At 39.6% G+C, this 12,090-nt stretch overlaps 1 protein-coding gene across 1 annotated transcript in view; it reads right to left on the reverse strand.

Moving 5' to 3' along the window:
- Positions 1 to 12,090, reverse strand: part of VAPA (VAMP associated protein A) — a 325,391-nt gene that overhangs the window by 103,896 nt on the left and 209,405 nt on the right. Inside the window, exon 4 of the mRNA XM_029590985.1 lies at positions 10,296 to 10,376. Within this exon, the coding sequence (XP_029446845.1) occupies positions 10,296 to 10,376 (81 nt within the window). The remainder of the gene's footprint in view (positions 1 to 10,295; positions 10,377 to 12,090) is intronic.

Genomic DNA, 12,090 nt, shown 5'->3' on the forward strand with positions numbered 1-12,090 from the left:
GCATGTCTTGTGTCCTTATTTATACTGTCTAATCATATTATATAACTGATGGTTTGATGAAATAGATGTTTATGTGAGCTCCTCTTTTTATAAAATGAGTTTTGTTTCTGTTGTATAGATAATACTCAAATCACGCAACACCCCGATGAACAGCTCACTCGAAACATTGCAGCAGAGTCTGATGTTTGGAGGTTTTTAATGGACAGTACTGAAGCAAGTTTTTGGAAAAGATACTAAGTATGCTTTTCATTTACTGTTCATTCACTGCATATATAAAAAATGATTAAAAATGCAGACTCCATTTGAGACCTATGATTATATGATATGTGAGTGACATGGTCCATGTAAATACAACTCAGCTTTATGATGATATTCTAAAAAACACAAATATGAAGATTATATTGTCTATTCTAACAATGTTATTCTAAGCAGATTACAATAGTTCTTGAACATTAGATGCAATTATAAACATAATAAAGCTACGAACAGAAATATATCATTACACCATGTTAAAATACATATATCTCAAGCTCCACTTGAAAACGCTTCATAAATAAGAAGCCCTTAGGCTTTCCCTAAATATTTTAAAATCTTGTATTGATCTAATATCCCCGGAATGTTGTTCCATAAAGATGGTTCATATTAAAATGGCTGCATTATTGAAGGTTAGGTAGGAAGAGGATTTTGCTTTGATATAAGCATGCATTTGACAATATCCCAATCCGACCTATATGGTAAGAAAGAAGCTATTATTGAAGAGAGTCCACCTTGAATCCTGTTTGAGATATGCAAAGGAATACTCAAGGGATACTGTAGCCATATGGCAAAGGTTTTATGCTCTGACAAAACAAAAATAGAACGTTTTGGCTTCCATGCAGCATTACATTGGGTGCAAACCCAATATTGCACGTCACCCAAAGGACACTATCACTACTGTGAAGCATGGCAACAGCATCATGTTATAGGGATGTTTCTCATCAGCAAGGACTGGGGCCATCATCAGGATAGAAGAGAGAAAATATAAGAAGGAGAAAAGTATTAAAAATCCTTCAGTAAACTTGCAAGAAACTGCAAAAGTTAACACTAAGACGGAAGCTCGTCTTTCAGCATAGAAACAGAAACATGATAGCAGAAAAAGACCATATGGCCAATACAGTCTGCCCATCTATCCAATTAATTTAGCATTATAATTCTCATCACTTCTTTAGAGATCCCCTGTATTTATCCCATGCCTTCATGAATTCAGATACTGTTTTTGTTTCCACCACTTCCACTGGGAAAGCTGTTCCACACATACACCACCCTTCTCTGTAAAGAAATATTTCCTAAGATTACTCCTGAGTCTACCCCTTTTCAATGTCATTGCATGACCCCCTCATTCTAGTGCCTCCTTTACATTGAAAAAAGCTCATCTCCTGTGCATGGAAACCTTTGAGATATTTATTTATTTATTTACTTTATATACCGGTGTTCGATTTTGCATATCACATCGGTTTACATTTAAAACAAATTTGCAGGAACTTATGCGTTACCTTTGTCAAATACATTAAACATTTAAATATGGGGATTGTTAACAAGGGATATAAAAGAACATGGGGAATGGCTAACACTACGGGATGCACAAAGGGGAGTGCCCCTTTGTCGTGCCCCTTCAGCGCGCGACGCCTGGTGTTATGGCACCGTTTAACGTCCGTCACAGTCCTCACTGACATCAGAGGGGGGCGGGTCTCCCAATTAAGGATCACACACCGCTCCTCCCCTCTCAGTTCCAGATGGATTCTTTCACCTTTTTTCTTCTTTCTTTCTGTCTTTCTCATCAGTTAGTTCAGGGAGCCTGCTGATGATGGTGTGTGGCATCCCTGTGCGCAGGCACCCGGTGTTCTTTTGAATGTCTATCACATCTCCCCTATCTCACCTCTCTGCTAGGGTATACATTTTTAGATCTTTAAGTCTATCCCCACATGCTTTGAACAAAGACCACTGACCATTTTAGTATCCATCCTCTGGACAGACTCCATCTTGTTTATATCCTTTTGAAGGTGCAGTCTCTGGAATTGTATAGCGTAATCTAAGTAAAGTATTACCAGCACCTATACAGGGGCATCATCACTTCCCTTTTTCTGCTGAACATTCCTCTTTCTGGCTTTTATAGTCTCTTTATCCACCTATTTGGTCACCTCATCAGATACAATTATCCCCATAATACTGCTCTTCCTTGTGCTTAGAATTTTACCAGCAATACGGTACATTTTTTCTTGGATTTTTGCATCCTAAATACATTACTCTGCATTATTTAGCATTAAATCTTAGCTGCCAAACCTTAGACCATTTGAGCTTTGCTAGATCCCTCCATGTTTTCCACTCCTTCCTGCTTGTCCACCCTGTTTCAGATTTTGGTATCATTAGCAAAAAGACAAACCTTTCCCAACAACCCTTCCGTTATGTCACTCACAAAATTGTTGAAAAGAACCAGTCTAAGGACTAATCCCCAAGGCATACCGCTAGTAACAACCCCCTCCCCTCAGAGAAATCTTCATTTAACCATACCCATCGTCTCCCACTCAGCCAGTTTCTATCCCTGTCAGTCACTCTAGGATTCATACAAGGGCGCACAATTTTATTTTTAAATCTTCTGTGCAGAAATGTGTCAAAGGCCTTGCTGGAAAATCAGAGTACACTACATCTAAGCACTCTCCCTTGATCCAACTTTCTGGTCATCCAATCAAAGAAATTGATTAGATTCATCTGACATGATTTACTTCAGGTAAAACCATACTGCCTCAGCTCTTGCAATCTATTGGTTCCAAAAATTGCACTACCCACCTTAGCCGCAATTCCATTAGTTTGCTCAGAGGTCAGACTAACTGGCCTGTAGTTTCCCAGTCTACTTCTTACTTTCACTTTATGAATAGGAACCACAACCGCCCTTTTCTAGTCCTCCAGAACTACTCCAGACTTTAAAGCAGCATTGAAACGTTCAGCCAGCAGAGCTGCCAGGACATCTGTAAGCTCCCTTAGTATCCATCGGCCCCCATCGTCTTATCTACTTTAAGTTCAATTAACACCTCGTGAATACAGTGTGCTGAAAATCAATGAGATTATTGTGTTTGTTTTATGTGGTCCTACTCCATGTCCATCCACAGTGAACACCGAACAGAAATTTTTGTTAATTTTACTTTTTCCTCATCAGCCTCTACATATTCCTCCCCTTCACGAGTCTCACAATGCCACTTTTGCACTTTCTTATAACATATCTTAAAAAATGTCTTGTCCACCCAATTCATCATACTTGCTATCTTTTCTTCTATTTGAAGTTTTGCATTCCTGATTACTTTCCAGCTTAATTTTTCCAGATATGTCACCTGCCTTCCTCTTTCTGCCATCTCATAACTTATCAGTGCTAACCTTTTCTCCCTTACCTTTTCAGCTACTTCTTTAGAAAACCGTAACTGTCTTTTTCCTCTTCTCTATTTACATTCCTAACAAAAAGATTTGCCTGCTGCTCTTCTCCTTCCCCTAGATTTTCCCATCCAGCTAACAACTCCTTGAGATACTCTTCAACACTGAGAAAAAGTTAGTTTTCCTGAAGTCTAGGACCCTCACCTTAGAATGAACATTCATGTCTTGCGTCCTAATATTAAAAAACACCATCCGGTGGTCATTGGTTCCCAGATGATCATCCACTACATCATGACAATGTGAAGCACATAAACAAAGCTATAATGAAGTGGCTAAGAAACAAAAAAGTAAATGTCCTAGAGTGGCCCAAAGCCCTGACCACAGCCCAACAGAAAATCTGACATGCAGATTGCTGTGCATCAAGGCTCCCTAAAAACCTGACAGAGCCTGAAGATTTCTGTAAAGAAGAATGGACCAATATTGACAAACTTAGGTATGCAAGATTGGTGGAGACTTATCCCACAGACTCTCACTGTAAATGCTGCCAAGATGCTTCCTCCAAGTACTGACTTGGGGAATGCAGACGTATCCAACTGTTGGATTTCAGTGTTGTTTTTCTGATACATATATAATGTGTGTGTATAGAATGTAAATAAATACACACACAGTCACCCAATAAACATGTTTTTCCCAGAAATGTGTGGCATATGGAGTGCTAAAAAGGAAAAAAAAAATTAATTCACACAAGTATGGTACACTGACAAACTGTGAAAAAAATATTCAAGGGGGTATAGACTTTTTATAGTTGCTGAAGGCATGACCAGAATTTTTTTTTTTGAAAAATGATTTTTACAAGGAACGTAAGAGGTAGATGACTGAGATATTAGTCCTTTGCTACGGGGGAAAGGAAACCACTAGATGGAGGTAACATTCAGGATTGAATACCCCTTGTTCCTTTAGTAATATTGATTTCACATTCCTCTTTATCAAAAACTTGCACATGCACTAATCACATAGAAACAAAGGGTATCCAAAGCAAAATTACAAAGAATGGTCATTCATAACTCCCAAGAGGTATCAGCAAGCTTGTCAGTGCACCCTGCGATGCACAGGCTACCTGGTCTGTTCGTTCATCCAACTTTGGAAGAGAATAGTCAGTTTTTCAAGAATTTGCTTTTAAGGATACAGTCGTTCATGCACACGTTAAACAGCAAGCCCAACATGGCCAGTGTTTCACAATCAATGCTTCTTCAGGAGCTATAGCTTAATACACTTCATTTCGATAATAGAACCAGTATATCAAATAAAATAATTATCTGTGACTAGTCAATACTATTCATCAGGACAAAGCGTCTCAAATCAGCAAGATAGAGAACCACAGGAAATGACGTCTTCCTTTCAATGCCTACAAACCACATCAGTCATGCTGGCGGGGCTGCCTCCTGAAATAACATCTGATTACATATGTCAGCAATAAGACAGATATCTATCTAAACACACACAGATCCAGGTCAGAATTAAGCCCACTTAGTAAAACTGTTTTCAATCTATAATCCAGTGTTCTAAATGCAATAGATTCAAGTCCTGGTCACCATCCTGCTAGTCAGGGAAGCAGCTGATCAATTATACAGTAATGTAGGTCACCAAAAATGTGCGCAAATTCATCACAATGTGCAACCAGCAGAGTATTTAAATGATGTACAAATAAACTGGAGCAGTGCTCTATCATTCTGCAGATAAACAGGCCGATTCAGTAAAGTCCGTGGGAGAGCGGGCGAACGCCCGTTCTCCCGGCGCGCGCACAGGCCACTCGCCTGTGCACGTGATACAGTATTCAAATGAGGCCCTACGGTAGAAACGGGCAAAAGGAGCGGCGGCTGTCAGCGGGTTTGATAGCCAACGCTCAATTTTGCCGGCGTCAGTTCTCGAGCCCGCTGACAGCCACGGATGATCAGAAACCGGATGCCGGCAAAATTGAGCGTCCGGTTTTCGACCCGACAGCCACCGGCCGACTTCAACATTTTTTTTTCTTTTTTTTATTCTTTTTTTACTCTTCGGGACCTGCAACTTAATATCGCCATGATATTAAGTCGGAGGGTGCACAGAAAAGCAGTTTTTACTGCTTTTCTGTGCACTTTCCCAGTGCCAGAAGAAATTAGCGCCTACCTTTGGGTAGGCGCTAATTTCTGAAAGTAAAATGTGCAGCTTGGCTGCACATTTTACTTTCTGAATTGCGCACGAATACCTAATAGGGCCATCAACATGCATTTGCATGTTGAGGAAGCTATTAGGCTCGGCGGGTTGGACGCGCGTTTTCCACACCTTTCTGAATAAGGGGTAAGGGAAAACGCGCATCCAATGACAGGTTAATCTGTGACTATATGCACACTTGTACATAATGTAAATAATAACATACAATTTACTATATTAGAACCTCTCGCCAGTTGCTCTGTCTTTCTTTCTATGCTTTTCTATGAGTGCACCCTGCCCTTACCATGTTATTCCCTTGTTAAATGTACTTTCTAAACATTTTGTTATGATGTAAACCGATGTGATGTACACACTAACATCGGTATAGAAAAGGTTTTAAATAAATAAATAAATCTCAGGTACTTATATGGAAACATTTCATTGATGATGTGTTTTTACTTTGGAGGGGAACTAAATCCTCATTTGATTTCATGATTTGGCTGAATTCCTTGAACTGTCATCCGAAGTTTACGGCTGATATACTGGACCATCAGATTTTTTTTTATATATATGGATTTGCAAAATCAAGGTGGGCTTCTCTACATCTTTGTATCAAAAAAACAGCAAGTTCAAACTAGTGCACAACCACAGCTTTTGAACGAAAGCCTGCCAGTAAGTCAATTTTTTCAATTTTGGAGATTGTGTTCCTCAATCTTGGATTTCCAACTCCAAGCCAAACCTATGATTGAGAAGTTTCTTGCTAGAGGATATCCGAGATCCTGTGTTCAAAAAGTCTACTTAAGAGCAAGTCAGTAATCACGAATGGCTTGTTTCTCCCTCAGAAATCTGATTCACCTGTGTTCTAACATTTTCACCACATGCCCGAAAGGTCCATGCCTCCATTATCAATTGATGGATTCTACAATTACATGATGTTTTCAAGGATCCCCCCTCGCCTTGCACATACATGAGGCAGTAGACAGATTCTTTGGTACACTCTGATTTCACCTGGAGACCTTCTCTAAACTTGGACATTAAGAGTGGATCTCATTAACCATGTAGCAGCTGTTGCATTTGTCATGGGTCGATGAGGACATCATCTGTTTTTGAAGCTTCAGCTAATTTTACAGTGTTATTGAATCATGTTACCACCTGCTTGCTGACAGGAGTTATCTATTGCTCAATGTCCATGTGAAAAGACTTATGTTGGCAAACCTAAATGAATGATCAAAACCAGAATACAGCATGCTCCAGTTTATCTGTACATCATTTAAATGCTCTACTGGTTACACATTGTGATGAATTTGCACACACACTTTTGATGATCTATGTTACTGTTTAATTAATAAGCTACTTCCTGACTGGCAGGGTTGTGACCTGGACATTAGTGTATTGCGTTTAGAACAAAGCTGGATTTATAGTTTGAAAACATTTTCATCAAGCAGCTCTATTCTGGTGGACATCTGTCTTATTGCTGATGTACGTAATCAGCTGATTGCCATTTCTGGAGACAGCCCCACCAGTACAACTGATGTAATCATGTCATTGCAGAAGGGTTAGAAGGTAAAGTTTGCATATTTGCGAACGATACTAAGATCTGCAACAGTGTGAACACGCTGAAAGGAGTGGAAAGAATGAGATGTGATTTAAGGAAGCTTGAACAGCGGTCAAAGATATGGCAGCTGGGATTCAATGCCAAGAAGTGCAGTCATACATCTGGAGTGTGGTAATCCAAAAGAGCTGTATGTGATGGGGGTGAAGGGCTGTTGTGCATGGAGCAAGAGAGGGACCTTGGGGTGATAGTGTCTACGATCTGAAGACGATGAAGCAATGTGACAAGGCGATAGCTAAAGCCAGAAGAATGCTGGGGTGCAGAGAGAGGAATAACTAGCAAGAAAATGGAGGTGGTAATCCCCTTGTACAGGTCCTTGGTGAGGACTCACCTGGAGTACTGTGTTCAGTTCTGGAGACCATATCTCAAAAGGGACAGAGACAAATTAGAGGCAATCCAGAGAAGGGCAACCAAAATGGTGGGTGGTCTCCAACAAATGACTTAGGAGGAGAGGTTGAAGGAGCTAAATATGTATACCCTAGAGGAGAGGAGGTACAGGGGAGATATGATACAGACCTTCAGATACCTGAAAGGTTTTAATGATGCACAATCAACAAACCTTTTCTGTTGGAAAAAAAACAGTAGAACTAGGGGTCATGAAATGAAACTCCAGGAAGGACAACTCAGAACCACTGTCAGGAAATATTTCTTCATGGAGAGGTGGTGGATGCCCAGAATGCACTTCCAGAGGGATTGGTGAAGAAAAAACAGTGAAAGATTTCAAAGGGGCATGGGATAAACACTGTGAATCCCTAAAGGCCAGAGGATGGAAATGAAGAAATGAGTGCATGAGGGTAACTTGCTGGTGTGGCGGATACTACCCTTAACCAATAAGCCCTCATACAATTAATTTAACTCCATCATTGCTTTCTGATTCAATGGCAGGGGGAAAAGAGGAAGAGGGGAATTGGATTCAAAGACACGTCCATCAAGGACATTGAATTTTGCAGTCTGGGAAACAAATAAGCATAGGGGTAATTTGCTAATGCAGCTGTTACAACCCTTAACCAATATGCCTGAAATTCTTGATGCAACTCCTACATTGTTCCCTGCTTCAATGGCAAGAAGAAATGGGGACTTGGACTCAAACAGCAACCAACAAGGGCCCTGACTTTGACGGGGGGACTTATATGGTGCAGCTAGATTCTTATGGGCTTACTGGGCAGACTGGATGGACCTTTGGTCCTTTTCTGCCGTTATTTCTATGTTTCTGTGTCATTGGATATGGTTTATATGGCATTAAAAGGAAGATGTCTTTTCCACAGTTCTCCATCTTGATGATTTGAGACCCTTTGTCCTGATGATGAATGGTATTAACTGGTCACAGATAAGTATATTTTACTCTTGATACTCTGGTTCTATATGAAACTTTTCTTCTTTGAATTTTGCAGACAGTTTGTTTCCAATCATAATGAGGTGTATAAGCTATAGCTCCTGAAGAAGCATTGTTTGCGAAACATCAGCCATGTTGGACTTGCTGTTTAATGTGTACATGAACAGACTGTCTAAAAGATACTCAGTACATTTTTAATATGCAGCCATAAAAAGAAAAATTTGAAAAACTGACTTACTCTCTTCCAAAGGTGGATGAATGAACTGACCACGTGGCCCATGGGAGTTGCTGACATCTCTTTGGAGTTACGAATGACCATTCTTTGTAATTTTGGTTTTAGATTCCCTTTGTTTCTATGTGACTGTATTCATTGGGGATTCAATGGCTCCTTTCTAGTACTAAAGTTTGAGATACCCACTTTTTTTGATTTATTGAACTAAGCTGTCATTTTTCACAACAAATAACTGTAGATCTATAGCAGCACAAGATATACAAAATTGCACATACACTCTGAAAAACTAAACACACATGGATAAATCAGACTACCGGAACATAAATAGAATAAATGCAATTAAAGCAGGTGCACTGCAAACGGAAATCTGATTACTAAAGCAGACACCCCGATGGTCAGACCCAACCCCAACTAAGATGATGCTTCTCTAGAGAGCCATTTTGCTGCAGTAATGTGAGACAGTAACCAATTGTTTAGAGAACTATAATTTGGGCACACGTTTTGGAAAGCAAATAGTCAAATGACAAGCCTTTAAAACTGGATTTTTGCTGTTCTATTATGGCTATATGGCACCATGCAGTTTGAATTTCAGCTCAAACAACAGTTCCCAGTTTTGTGTACTGTACATACATTGCCTATGTCTAAGCATACATAGATTTGCCCCGTTCACTTAACTTTTGAAAATGTGTAATTCTAGGATAACTAAAGGTATCACTTAACACAAGATTTGGAGAATCACATCTACCCAGCACCTGTATTTCTTTTGCTCATTCTACCATTAGCAGGATTTGAATATCACCTGTATGGACCTGCGTCTTGAACCCTGTCACAAAACCTTCAAACAAAACCTTAAAACATGGTTGTTTGAACAAGCCTTCACTCCATGATTTATATCTAACCTAAAATTCAGCTATCACTCATTCTTACTTACCCTCTCTAGGTTCTACTTCTCTTCATTTGTATTTCTACTGATCCTTACCCCCCCATTTTCATTTCATTTCTGTTGATTGACATCAATGTGACTTTGGATTTTGCCGTTGACAGTTAATTTACTCCTACGTAATTCTTGAATAATTCTTGAATATGAATATTTTATGGTTAATATATTTAATGAAGGTAGCATATTACCTTTGAAACCCGTTATTTTTGTAAAGCCTGTCGCTGTTAAATGTTCTAATATTTATACTGTTAAATGTAAAGCCTGTTGCTAATTTACTGTTTCACTGTACACCGAGGTGATGTATAACTATACGTACCACGGTATAAAAGAATCTATAAATAAATAAATAAATAAAATATTAGTAATAGTATAACCCAACAGCGTTTTGACAATGAAAAAGCATAAGTTCAATTACAATTCTTTCTAGACATGACAAAATTGAAAAAATACCAAGTTTTATCGAGCAAGATACACTATTAAATCAACACATTGAGGAAAAGAAATAAGCAAACAAGAAGTTCCTGACACTGGCAGACAAGTCAAGATAGTTTTAAAAGATTTCAGAACACATTTTAAATAATTTACTTACCAGTTTCTCAAAATCAACTGGCATGTCAAATACACATCTTAATTTGGAATCCATAAGTTCCTCAGGTTTTGCCTCTTTCCACTATAGAAAAAAAAATTAACGAAATATGATTCAAATATACAAGATGTTTACAGAAATTCAATTCTTGTGTCTTCCAATGAATTCTATATTTAGCATTACAGGATACAAAGTATTACTTACCAGGAGAAGGTCTTGAACATATTTATGAATATACATTCAATGAGTGACAGTTCTAGAACTTTAGAACTCTACTTCATACAAAATCACTGCCTCTCACTTTGTCAGACTTAAGGCAAAATGATCTAGAGTAAACTAAATGTGCCATTCTCAAAGAGAAGGAAGCTAGGTAATGTGAATCCAAAAAACACCATTTGAGAGAAAAATTACTGTTTATACATAGGTAAAGACTACAGAAATAGAGAATGAAGAAGCTGTAATCACCTGGAAAAATTCTTATTCCAACTGGTAACAACTTGATGCAAGAAAAAGCAAGTTTGCTTACCGTAAACGATGTTTCCGTAGATAGCAGGATGAATTAGCCATGCTGTCATGGGATCTGTCAATCAGGCCCGGGAGGCAGAGCTTGTCAAAGCAGAGAACAGAGCTTTGCTCTCTGCGGCTGCGCGTGTGTTCCCACGCAGGAAAGTAACGGAATCTCCTCAGTCTGTAATAAAGCTGTAGTGTAGTCGAAGACTAGGTGACTGCCAGGGAGGAGGGTGGGTCAACATGGCTAATTCATCCTGCTATCTACGGAAACATCGTTTACGGTAAGCAAACTTGCTTTTTCCCGTCGATAGCAGGGCTGAATTAGCCATGCTGTCATGGGAGTCCAAAGCTCCCGATCACGTCATTTATGACATATATGGTTGGACGTGATCTGTGACAGTGTGGCAGTCACCGTGGAAAGGAGGATAGAGATTGCAGTATTGCTTGCCCTATCTTCGCATCCGAGGTTGCTTGCTGGTCAAGGCAGTAATGAGATGTGAAGGTATGCAGTGATGACCATGTAGCTGCCTTGCAAATGTCTATGGATTGCACATTCTTCAGGTGTGCTAAGGATATTGCTACTGCTCTGACTTGGTGAGCGTTAGGAGTAGACTGTAAATGTAAATTCTGTTTGTCATAGCAGAATTTGATGCACTGCGGTATCCAACTGGAGATGGTGCGTTTAGCCACTGGTAATCCAGGTGCCTTCGGGTCGTAGGAAACAAAGAGTTGAGAAACACGGAAGTCCGAGTTCGTCCTTTCTTTGTATTGTGTTAAAGCTCTCTTACAATCCAGTGTGTGCAGTAGCTTTTCCCTATCGTCCGCATGAGGTTTAGGGAAAAAAGTTGGTAATTCCATTGTCTGACTGAGATGGAATGGGGTAGTTACTTTGGGTAGGAAGGACGGGTGAGTCCGTAGAACTACCTTCTGTTGATGAAATTGCAAGTATGGAGGATAATGGACCAAAGCTTTTAACTCACTAACTCTTCGTGCTGATGTTACTGTAACCAGGAATACCAACTCCCAGGTGAGGTACTTAATGTGTGCCGAGTCCATGGGTTCAAAGGGATACAGCATGAGCTGTTCCAGAACTATGTTGAGGTTCCATGGAACTGGAGGTTTGGATACCGGAGGATGAATGTGTATTAACCCTTTCATGAAACGAGTCAGCAATGGGTGATTGGATATAGGAATGTCATTGATTGGTCTATGATAGGCGCCTATTGCGCTGAGGTGAACTCTGATGGATGATGTTGCTAGACCAGCTACACATAGTGTATGAAGATAA

This window comes from Rhinatrema bivittatum, chromosome 2 (assembly GCF_901001135.1).
Source record: "Rhinatrema bivittatum chromosome 2, aRhiBiv1.1, whole genome shotgun sequence".
Taxonomy (NCBI): domain Eukaryota; kingdom Metazoa; phylum Chordata; class Amphibia; order Gymnophiona; family Rhinatrematidae; genus Rhinatrema; species Rhinatrema bivittatum.